This window comes from Podarcis vaucheri, assembly GCF_965113315.1.
Source record: "Podarcis vaucheri genome assembly, chromosome: 8".
In the NCBI taxonomy this organism is placed as follows: domain Eukaryota; kingdom Metazoa; phylum Chordata; class Lepidosauria; order Squamata; family Lacertidae; genus Podarcis; species Podarcis vaucheri.
Genome location: NC_138766.1, coordinates 58,485,391 through 58,496,343, shown reverse-complemented (window position 1 = coordinate 58,496,343; position 10,953 = coordinate 58,485,391). Strand labels below are relative to the sequence as shown.

General features: G+C 41.5%; 1 protein-coding gene and 1 long non-coding RNA gene across 3 annotated transcripts; one reads left to right on the top strand and one right to left on the bottom strand.

The window, feature by feature from the left end:
* Nucleotides 1-26: 26 nt before the first annotated feature.
* Nucleotides 27-6,787, top strand: LOC309538426 (E3 ubiquitin-protein ligase RNF4-like). Of its 2 annotated transcripts, none has more exons than XM_082234011.1 (2): nucleotides 27-179; nucleotides 2,673-6,787. In XM_082234011.1, exon 2 carries the CDS (start codon nucleotides 2,719-2,721, stop codon nucleotides 3,562-3,564), a length of 846 nt encoding a protein of 281 aa, XP_082090137.1. In that variant the 5' UTR covers nucleotides 27-179; nucleotides 2,673-2,718; the 3' UTR covers nucleotides 3,565-6,787. The 2 variants fall into 2 exon arrangements, with proteins under 2 accessions (XP_082090137.1, XP_082090138.1); XM_082234012.1 differs by having other exon boundaries at nucleotides 42-335.
* On the bottom strand, nucleotides 3,728-10,171 carry LOC309538527. The gene is made up of 2 exons (XR_014222274.1): nucleotides 8,943-10,171; nucleotides 3,728-7,606 (listed from the first exon to the last, which is right to left on the bottom strand). It is a non-coding gene; the product is annotated as an uncharacterized lncRNA (long non-coding RNA).
* Nucleotides 10,172-10,953: the final 782 nt, after the last annotated feature.

The following is a 10,953-nucleotide window of genomic DNA, read 5'->3' as shown; positions in this document are numbered from 1 at the left end:
GTGTGTGGGGGGGGGTTAATTGGAGGAGGAGGAGGAGGAAGTGACGTTTTAACGTTCTCAGCGGTCGGGTGTAGAGCTGTGTGGGAGCCTCGGAGAGGAAGGTTCGCGCGAGTCTTCGGAGGGAGGCTGCTCGGGAAAGTGCGGCCGTGTGGATTTCTGCAGCGTCGTCCGTTTCTGTGGTGGGTTTAAGAAAGGATTTGTTCCCCTTTTGGGGGGCCTCTGGGTAGCGGGAGCGGCCGCTAGAGGTTGTTCTGAGGTAGTTTCGTCCCGTACAGGGGAGGGTCGGGGAGGCGTTTCTCGAAAGACTGCCATTATACGCCGGATGTTCGTGACAGGTAGGCCCTGGCTGTCGTCTTCAGAAAGGCCGCTCCTCGGCAGGGCCTTTCCTTCCAGTGAGGCTGCTTTGAAGGCTGAGGGTTCCGTGGGGCGGGAGGGAGGCGATCCCTCAGAATCGAAACCGTAACGAATATATGTGGGCGTGGTTCGAGCTCTGCGCAAGGGGACAGCGATGGGAGGCTTTTTGGAATCGTGGTGGCCTAGGCAGGGAACAGGAAGTGCGCACAATCTCGTTCCTTGGCGCGCCTAAGGCCTGCTCTCGGGTAAAGACTCGCCGCTCCGAGGAGCCCCAGCCTCTCCCCTCCCCCCCCCCGCGACCTTCGAACTGTGAACGGAGACGGCCCTGGAAGGTTTGTACTAACAATTCACATCTCCCCAGCTCAAAGGTTGCAAGCAGGCCTCTGGATAGTTGCTGACCAAGCCTAACATCGGAGTTGCCAGCCTGTCTGTCAGGACCTCTTCCCGACAAAGAAGTGTGGTGCTCCCCCCACCACCACCCGGCTTCCCCTGGGTTCAGCTGCCAAACCAGCCTCTAGCCTTTCTCCTAGCTTTGGAGCTGGGGAAGTGGCAGTGAGTGCCTGATGTTCTAGTCCCTATAATGGAGATAAGGCATTTATTAGCTTGATTTTGAGATTGTATGTAACCCTTTTTAGTATAGCCCACCCAAAGTGACACACAACAGGCTTGACTCAGTAGATGTAATAATAATTTTTATTTATACCCGACCCTCTCCAGCCAAGGCCGGGCTCAGGGCAGCTAACAAGCAATAATAAAAACAAGTTGAATGAATACAACTTAAAAACAAGATTAAAATACAACATTAAAATATTGAAATATTAAAATGCAGCCTCATCACAGGAGGAGAAAGGAAAAAGAAAAAAGAAAGGGGGAGGGAATCAAATTGGCTCCAAGCCAAAGGCCAGGCGGAACAACTCTGTCTTACAGGCCCTGCGGAAAGAAATCAGATCCTGCAGGGCCCTGGTCTCATGAGGCAGAGCGTTCCACCAGGCCGGAGCCAGTGTTGAAAAGGCCCTGGCTCTGGTTGAAGCTAATCTAACTTCCTTAGGGCCCGGGACCACTAGGGTGTTGCTATTTATGGCTCTCCATGGGGCTCTCCATGGGGCATACCAGGAGAGATGTACACTGTGTTATGTACCAAATGGTATCAAAAATCCTCGGGTGGAGTTTCCTTGCAGATAATCTGGTTTTACTGAATTCCTGGAGGTGATGTGGTTAATATATTTAATAGACAGGTGTTGAACTTCCCGTCTTTCTGATGAGCTCTAGCCAGTGTTAGAAACTAAGGTGTATAAGCTAATCACCAAATGGCACTGTAAACTTGGGTTACGGTCACCACAACAGAATGTCTAGGTGCCATTTTTCCCTAGTGGGGTTTACTATTATTATTAATTTCATTTATATACAGCTTTATATTTTAAAGAAAAATCTCAAAGCTGTTTACAACACATTAAAACCTCAAATAAAAATCCAGAATAAACAAATTCAAGCTTCAAGGAAAATATTTCAGATCCTTCTCTAAGTGACATTTGGCTTTCCCCATGTTTGTTAATCTACTTAATTTATAGCTGCCCAGTAGCAGAAGTACTCTAGCAAGCCAGTGAGGTGCAATGATGCAGCAGAAACCAAATAAAGGGGGCAAACCTTTATTCTTCCAATCAAGCCAGCAAAAATAAGAGAAGACATGAAAGGCAAAATAAGAAAAGGGGCACTGCTTAAGTACTAGAGCCATTTCACTTTTGAGAAGCAAGATCATCATTAGAAGCCCCTTAAATAATCAGTCAGCACAGGACCTGAGCTGCTAAGATTGATACCTCTCAAAATCTGAATGTTTTATTGATTCACTATTCAGTGCTTTTAAGGCATTTGCAATGGTTTTATTTGCAGTATCTGCATAGATATATATTTTCCAGTGCCCTATTGCTAATAATAGATTGTAGGCAATTTTAATTATTTAATGCTGAGGCCTTGGTGATACTTAGGTAGACTTGATGCTTATTTGTGCATTGAAAGGGAATGCATACTGACTTAGTTCAGTTCTGAATCTGTTCTCTGAGCCAGGAATTGGGGCAGAGACACCAAGAACCATCAACCTCCATTCCAGCTGCAGCACAGCCCAGTTGACTAAGGGACAGTTGAACAATGTGAGAAAACCATACTTAGGAATAGAGCATTTGTGGTTTTTTTTAAAAAGTACATTCACATACCACAATGTGGGTGGGTACAGTCTTGTGTTTTGTGACTAGTCACTTGGAAATATGTATATGGGCAATCTATGTCATGTGTCAGGATTTATCATGCATTTCTTTTGTTCCTAGAATACTAGTTTAATTGGGAGTTTCGCCTCTTCTGCCTCTATGTACCATGAGCCCTACTGATGCCAAGCGTAGTGCCAAGCGCAAGAAGAATAAGAAGGGCAGTGGCCTTGGCTTAGCAAGTCTCTCTGGTGCCCTGGAGATCAAGCCTGCAGGGCCTGCTGCTTCAACCCCTGCTTCTCCCTCTTCATCCCCATCAACTTCCTTTGTGGCCTCCTTGCAAATGGCTGCTGCTGCAGCAACAGTTTCTAGCACCGGAAATGATGTAGCAGCCACTCCTGTGATTTCCAGTGAAAGGATGGGGAAGACCGAGGTGCCCAAAAAGCGTTGTGGAGGGACAATTAATTCCAGACAAACACGCAAGCAAAGTAGAATGGCTGCTTCAGCTGCTGAAGCAGCTTCACAGGCCACTTCACAGGCAGAGCCAATTGACCTCGAAGAAGGTGCTTGTGAAGAAGTCGTAGACCTTACTTGTGAATCTTCAGAACCAGTAGTCGTTGATCTGACACACAATGATTCTGTTGTGATTGTTGAAGAAAATGTTCGACGAAGAAATCGAGAGTTAAGAAGGCAACAACTGCCTGACAGCTGTGTACTAAGTAGTGATGATGACGACGCAAGAGATAATGATGTGGTGCTGACCGGTACATTGCCCAGAGAATTGGAATTGCTTGATGATGGAATTTCAAATTCACGGCGTTCAGGTACCGTGAGTTGTCCAATTTGCATGGATGGCTACTCTGAAATTGTGCAGAGTGGGCGGCTCATTGTATCAACAAAGTGTGGTCATGTCTTTTGTAGTCAGTGCCTCCGTGATTCACTAAGAAATGCTAATTCTTGCCCAACTTGTAGGAAGAAGCTTGGTCACAAACAATATCATCCAATTTATATATGAAGCTTTAAATTCTTCTCTGAAGAATCTAACTTGAACTTCTGTGGATCCTGCATAAACTTATACCTCTGCAAACAAAGGGTTATAGATCACATATGTGCCCACTTGTGAAGTTGATTTGTGACCTTTTCTAGTTGGCCTTTTTATTGGCCAGTCCTACACAAGGGTTTTGTTTTGTTTTGTTTTGATATTCGTACCAACACATTTGCTGAAGGACAGTGTGTGAGAAGCAGCTAGTGTTGCTGTGTTACTTTCAAAGAACTTGAATGAAACCTTTGCAAAATGTATTGACCACTTTGGGGGACAGTGTGAATGCATTTTGTTCAGGACTTTGGAGTCATTATGATCATGATAGTACAAGTAAAAGTGGCAAACGACTACCAAACCTGCAACTGTTGTGCTGTTCACTCTTTAAGAATTGATACCAAATGTTATCTGTTTACCCATGATGAGCCTCCTTTTGTGGAAACTTCAGAATTTCATATGGGACCTGACTTTATAATCATACTGCAACACACTTGCAATATCAGATGTGTAAATACTGTATTTGGATGCCTTTTTTAGTCAACGCAGAAGACAAAGGCTATCTGTAAGAAATACTTGGCTGTTACAGCCATACCTATAAGCAAATCTTGTATGTGCACACCTTATAACTGGAGGGGGGATATGTGGTTACTTATCTTGGCCCTGTTAGATACTCATGATATAATGCTAAACAGCTTTATATAAAACAAAACACAAAAAAATCTTAATATACTAATTAGCTAACATTTTAAGAATCTTCTGTTGCGGACATGCTTAATTATAAGTGATTCAATCTTCAGTATTTTGAAAACTGTCACATCATGGCCTGCTTGCCATTTGACAGTATTCAGAATGCTGTGCAGCTTTCTCAGATCTGGTACCCACCAGATGTTTTGGACTGCAACTCTCATCATCCCCAGTTAGCACAGTTGTTCTGGCTGGGACTGATGGAAATAGTAGTCTGAAGCATCTGAAGGGCACTAGGTAGGGGACAGCTGATGCTATATGGAATTTAGTTACTTTACTAAGTTCAGAACTAAGCATTTTCTGATGACTTTCTATTTTCATGTGTAAAGCCGTGGCATATTAGCTTCATGGGATTTCTATATCACTAATAGATAAGTTTCTCATATTCATTACAGTGCAGCTTGAAGTCTGTCCGCAAGTCCATTTTCTGAGCTTCAGATTATTTCTTCTGCAAGGGAAGCACTGGAAATTGCCCCCACCCCAAAAAACAACAAAAACCCAGTACCTCCATCAGCAGGGAGAAAAGAGCTGTGCAAGCTGCACAAACACAGGCTCTGTCAGGAACATACTGAAAAAAACAGGAAAGATGGGTCCTTACCTACACTAATATGCAATAAGTCCATTAAAGTATACAAAATGTAATAGTATAAAATCAGAAGTATACAAATATTAGCAAGCATTTAAAATAGAATATTTGCTCATTGTTGGATCTGTAGAGAAAATTTTAGATGCCTTCTAACCTCCTGGGATATGATAGAAAAACTAAGTTCATGTTCAGAAGTTTAAATATGCAGAAAAATGTACAGTTAAAGGGTCACGATTTTTAGCTTTCACTGATATAGGTATCCTTCAGAGGTTCTGGCCTCATCATAGGTGCTTTAGGCATATGGCTCAGGGCTGCATCTAAATGACCAAACCATGTGATTATGCTACCAGTGTAGCTGAGCACTTTAGATGCAGCATGTGGTGCTTTCAGATTTGCAGCTCCTGCACCACTGAGAATTTTTAAGGGCCACAATAATTGTATAATGGAGTTTGAGAAATGTTTCATGTAATATCTTTCACCAGCTTAGCAAAATATATCTCACATATTGGGGATGCTTTGGTTCTTCATAATTCAAAACTGAATAATTTCTTAAAAGTTCAAGTTGGTAACTGGTAAAAGCCATTTCAGTAGGCATCTAGAAATGTATCAATTCAAACACCAGCCATTAAATCTTAATACTGTACACTTTAAATCCATGGCAAAATAGCTATCCATCTTGTCAAAGGCAAGACTTGGGAATTTTAAGGAAGTAAGGATGCAGTTCTACAGAGAGTTACTTGTAAGTTCCATTGAACTGAATGAGGCTTTTCATCTAATGTGTTGGATTGGGCTGTACATCAGGAGTTATAAATGATTTAATAAACCTATTTCCTAGTCTTAAGAGGGTGTGCAGTTCTATTCATGCTTTAGTAGTATATTGTTTCATATGGTATACCTCTACCTGAATATTTGATTAACAAAAAAAGAGTGCTAAGTTTGAATGTTCTATCTACAGAGCACACAGTTCGTAGCACTAACTTCAAATTTAGCACACTGTAGCTGCACCTTCCTTGGCTTTAAACTATAGTTTAATGTTACCTGAATAAGCCTTGGGCTCATCAATTGCTCCTTCCCCTTGTCTGTGTGACAGTGAGGATGCTTTCACTTTCATTTTTAATTAGCAACAGTTCAGAATTATGTCCAAACATAGGGAAATGTTTTGTTTTCACTGTACAGTGGAACCTCGGTTGTAGAAAGTAATTTGTTCTGGAAGACTGTTTGACTTCCAAAACATTCAGCAACCAAGGTGCAATTGCTGGTTGGCAAAATCCACTGAAAAAATTGAGAAACTCGCCTCGGAAGCTGATCAGCTTCCGAGGCACGTTTGAAAACAGAAGCATTTACTTCTGGGTTGTCAGCGTTTGAAAGCCAAAACGTTCAACTTCCAAAGTGTTTGAGAACTGAGGTTCCACTGTACTATACTAAAACAACCCAAGTTCCACCACAAAGTTGAATTGTTTCATTAATCCATAGTTGAGATTACCCAGAGTTTTGTGTTTGGACATAATGCTAGCACAGTGGTTGATTATAACAGAACTGACATCATCCGTTACCCTCTTCACTGACAGAGTGGGGAAGGGAGCACATATGCCTGAGACATGTGCATGTAACACTGAATCATAGTTCAGTGTTGTGTCTAAACAAGGCCATTCTGTCTGCATTGTCAAAAGCCATTTTGGTTTCAGGACAAGTGATACTAGCTTAAGATGCATGGATTTAAGAACAAATAGTTAATTCTCTGTTGCCTCTCTTTTTCCATTTGTAAATTTGTATATTTTTTTCTTATTTAAATGTATTCCTTTTGTGTATATCAGCTTTGCTTTTTGGAATCTTAATTTGGCAAATAAAATCTAGGCAAATAAATTTTAACTGCAGATGAAAATAAAGGTTTTTTTCTTCCTCTAAATTAGCAGGGGGAGAAACTTGGATGCTTAAAGGTATAGCTGTTGAAGAACACAAGCACAACTTGCCTCTTACTTTGCACAATACATGCTGGATTATATCCAATGCAATGTTGTGCAAGGTAAATGGGCAGGAGTTGGAAATATTGGGCAAAAGTTCCTAGCCCCACATTTTAGGCTTTGCCAGAGTGTATTCTGTCTCAGGAAAGCTTTGTCCTGAATTGGATACAGCCTAGTATCTGGAATTGGCCATGGAACAATCTGGAGTACTGTTCCTTGGACTATGGGAGGTGACACTTAAGTTACACATTTATCTACCAACTGAGAATAATCTTTCATGCATCTGATGAAGTGGGCTGTGGTCTATGAAAGCTTACGTTGTGATAAATCTGTTCACCTTTAAGGTGCCACAAGACTTTTTGTTACATGTTGGCTTCCATTCTCAATTGCAAATTCTTATTTAAAATGTAAAAGGAAAATAAGAATTCCTGTGACCCATGCGGGTGGGATAAATAAAAGAATTGGTTGGGTGCCTAGATTCAAAACATGGGGCTAAACCCGCTGTCCAGCAGGAGAGAGCCCCCCAAGAACAGAGTTTAAATTCACAAAAGTCAAGCAACAGTATAGCATTAGGAATATAAGTTGTTAGACCCTCTGTACCCCTCTTGCAATAAGTAGACCACACACAGTTAAGTAAGTTTAAAAATACTTTACTTACAAAATGTTCCAAAGATCACATTCATGTATTTGTCCAAGCAGCTGCAGAGAGCGCACAGGCAGAAAACTCCTGGGTAGAAAATACAGAAAGATAGTTTCAAACATGCTTTAAGATTGGCGCTTGCCAGTTACGTGGTGTAGAGAGAGAACAAGAAGAGTAGGCTTCGCTTCCTTTCTCATCAGAGAAGAGGGTGTGCAACCTAGCTGAGCCTAGGACAGGGGTCTGCAACCCGCGGCTCCGGAGCCGCATGTGGCTCTTTTACACCTTTGCTGCGGCTCCGGGGCGGATACTAGTGAGGGGAGGAGGCGCATTGTGCGCCCCGACACTCCCCACTGTGGCGGCGGCTGTACTGGCTGTGACGTCGCATGGGGGCGGTGCATGCGTTAGTCACGCACCTTCCCAACGTCGCCTGCCCGCCCACTACATTGTAAGGGGCATGTACGCTGGTCACTGTTTTGAAGGGGAGTGAAGAACACACACACACACACACAAAGGTAACTTGTTAATTTAACGTTTATTTCTATGAGGAGGAGTAATTCTGAGAGGTCAAACAAAGAAATAATAAAAAAGTGACAAAAAAGTTATTTTTATAATGACGAGTTTTGCGGCTCCCAGGTTTTTTTTCTTCGGAAACAGGTTCAAGTGGCTCTTTTTGTCTTAAAGGTTGCAGACCCCTGGCCTAGGAATCAACCCTGTTGTCTTCGCCCCTTCATACACTAACTAGCACTTGGACATAGTTCTGTGTGACTGCAATTTCCCACACGAAAACAAACAAAAACTACGTCAGGTTGGATAGTGGGTTTATCGGTGGCTTAATACAGAGCAGCTTGGAGAAAGGAGGAATACACATAGAGTGGGTTACATCTAATGCTGTGCCAGTGGGGTTCTGCTGATTCAACAAGACTTCTATTTCTTCTGTGCATGCACACACATGCTGCCAAGTGTGCTGAACAGGTTCTCCCAACCCTCTGGAGCTGACTGAGAGTGCACATGGTGGGGATTGGCAGGGAAAGAAAGCTCTCTTCTGCACATAAATCCATTGTGCCTGTGGAGCTGCATCTTTGGAAGGGGGAAAAAATCAGTAATAGAAGAAAGTTGTAAAAAGCTATGCTTGGTTTTTTATTAGGGGCATGTACTGATCCTCTTCGAAATGTTTATTTAAACCGAGGGTGTCTTCCTTGGATCTAGTAAAAGGTATTGGACTTGAAAACCAGCAGCTAATTGATAGCTTTAATTAAGCTCCACTTTTATCTCTATAAAGAGTTCTCCAAACCAGGATGAATTTAATAGTTTATGAATGAGATCAAACTTCGGAATTTTCTGAAGTAAAAAGAATTCAAAGTGTTGCTTATTCAATGCCTGAGTTACACATTTACACTTAATATGGAGAAGAGAGTGAACTTACATTCCATGGAAGTACCTCAACTGCTGTCTGAGGATGAAGCATAAAAAACTACTCATTTAAGTGCTGCCTTAGAAAGGAGGATTTCATTTGAAGTATAAGCTGCTTCAGATCTGGTCTCCTTTGTTAACAAGTTTTATTATGGTCAATAAACTTTGGCCAGTTTTATGTAATCTTGATCTGTCCACTGCATTGCATCTCATTTTCTTTTGTGCTTTCTTTAAGAATGATCTGTTTGAGAAAGCATAAATTGACAGAATAATTCATGCCAGAACCAAGCTCTCTGTAATGTTTCTGTCATGTGCACAGGTCCACAGCTCTCTCTGAAAGAATGCTTTATATCATTGTTCATGAACAGTTTATCTCTCATTTTGTCCCTCATAACAAGGTCACTCAAAGCATTTAGTGCAGCTCCTCCTCCCCAGATTCACAAGCACAGATAACTCTGCTGGTTCCCGGAATGTTTTGGCAAATGGCAGAAGTGCTAGAGGACATGCAGCATGCCTCCAAAAAGGGTGTGTGTCTGTTTTCTTTTTGTTAACTATTAGCATTGTTTGGTCTCTGCATTTTGAGTTAAAAGCATGGAGGAACTGGCATCTAAGAATTGTGATGTTTGGCTCTCAGTTGGCATCAATCCTTCACTCATTTAGAGCAGGCAAGGCCCACTCTAGTGGGTGTGGTCACCCTGTACTCCCAACAAGAACACACTTGCATGTACATGCATACACAAATACGGGCACATGTGTAGTTCAGCTGAGAATGGGAGCTGTCATCTCCCTGATCAAAAGATTATCAGTCTGATAGGAGACAATTCGCATCTCCATTACTGGCCTGGCCTGGGTTGAGGAGTAGTTTAAACTTGCATTTCCTGCCCTGTTTCTAGTTTTGTTTTGTTTTTAGTGCAACCACAAAAAATTGAGGGTGAGGGGCATAAAAAATTGCTTGGAGAGCCACATCTAGCCCTTGGTCTGGTAGCAATCTTGCACTTCAGTAACTCATAGGTATTGCTTCCTTGACTTCTAATGACATCACCAAAGTCAATAATTAAAAGATACTCAAATATTTATAGAGCCATTTTTCCCCCACAAGGCTGGTGTCTGATCAAAAGGACAAGTAAGCAAGATCTACCTAAAAATTCTAGAGATTGTGGGGTGGAATGTTGCAATCTTAGTTAATGATCAGCTTGTTTTTTCAGATTTGGCTTGTTTATGAAGAAAATTTAGTTTAACCATTTTTGGAAGCTGTGATACCAAAAAGGCTATTGAGACTTATAAACAAATAACAGCTCTAAAACCAAAAGGTTATAGCAAAGCCATTAATGTTAGATTTCAAGGCAGGCTGCTCACTTTTGAAAAATTGTAGTGACCTTCCTTTACCTTACAGAATCAGTGCTACATAGATGTAGTTACATTGGAAGGTATTTGAGAGTTCATTAGATTAGGATTCCAATTAACTCCTTTTTTATTTCATCAGTTTATTCAGTAAAACTATAGAAACATTTAAAATAAACTTCAGTAGCAATACTTAGTAAGTATTTCAAGCTTTTGGTATAAGCAATTTATCCCCAACAACTTAACCATGTCTAGTGTTTTTTTGGGGCGGGAGGGTTAAAAGAAAAGAAAAGGTGCCAGTACTCCATAACGGTGATTACTGTCTCTCTCACACACACCAAAAGAAAAAGGAGAGGAAAGCCCTGATCTTATTTCTCCATATTCACCCTTAGGGAATTCTCATGCTTCCATTTAATTAGCTTCTGGTAAGTCTTAACCATAAATCAGTCAGATGGAAGTACTGGAATTTAAACCATTTTCTCAGGCGATTTCAGTTCAACAGTTTGGATGTAACCAAGATGCAGCTCAATCCTATTTTTGTTGACTAGAAGTAAATATCAGAGTTCAGTAGGGCTTATTCCTAAATAAGAATACACAGGCTTGCAGCTTTAAATTAATAATACAAATCTCAGAGCCAAAAATCTGGCAAATTATAAATCTAAATCTAAAGGCCAGGGTCTATA

Excerpts from the sequence above, each read along its gene's own strand:
- LOC309538426 (XM_082234011.1), top strand. The coding sequence starts at position 2,719 with ATGAGCCCTACTGATGCCAAGCGTAGTGCCAAGCGCAAGAAGAATAAG.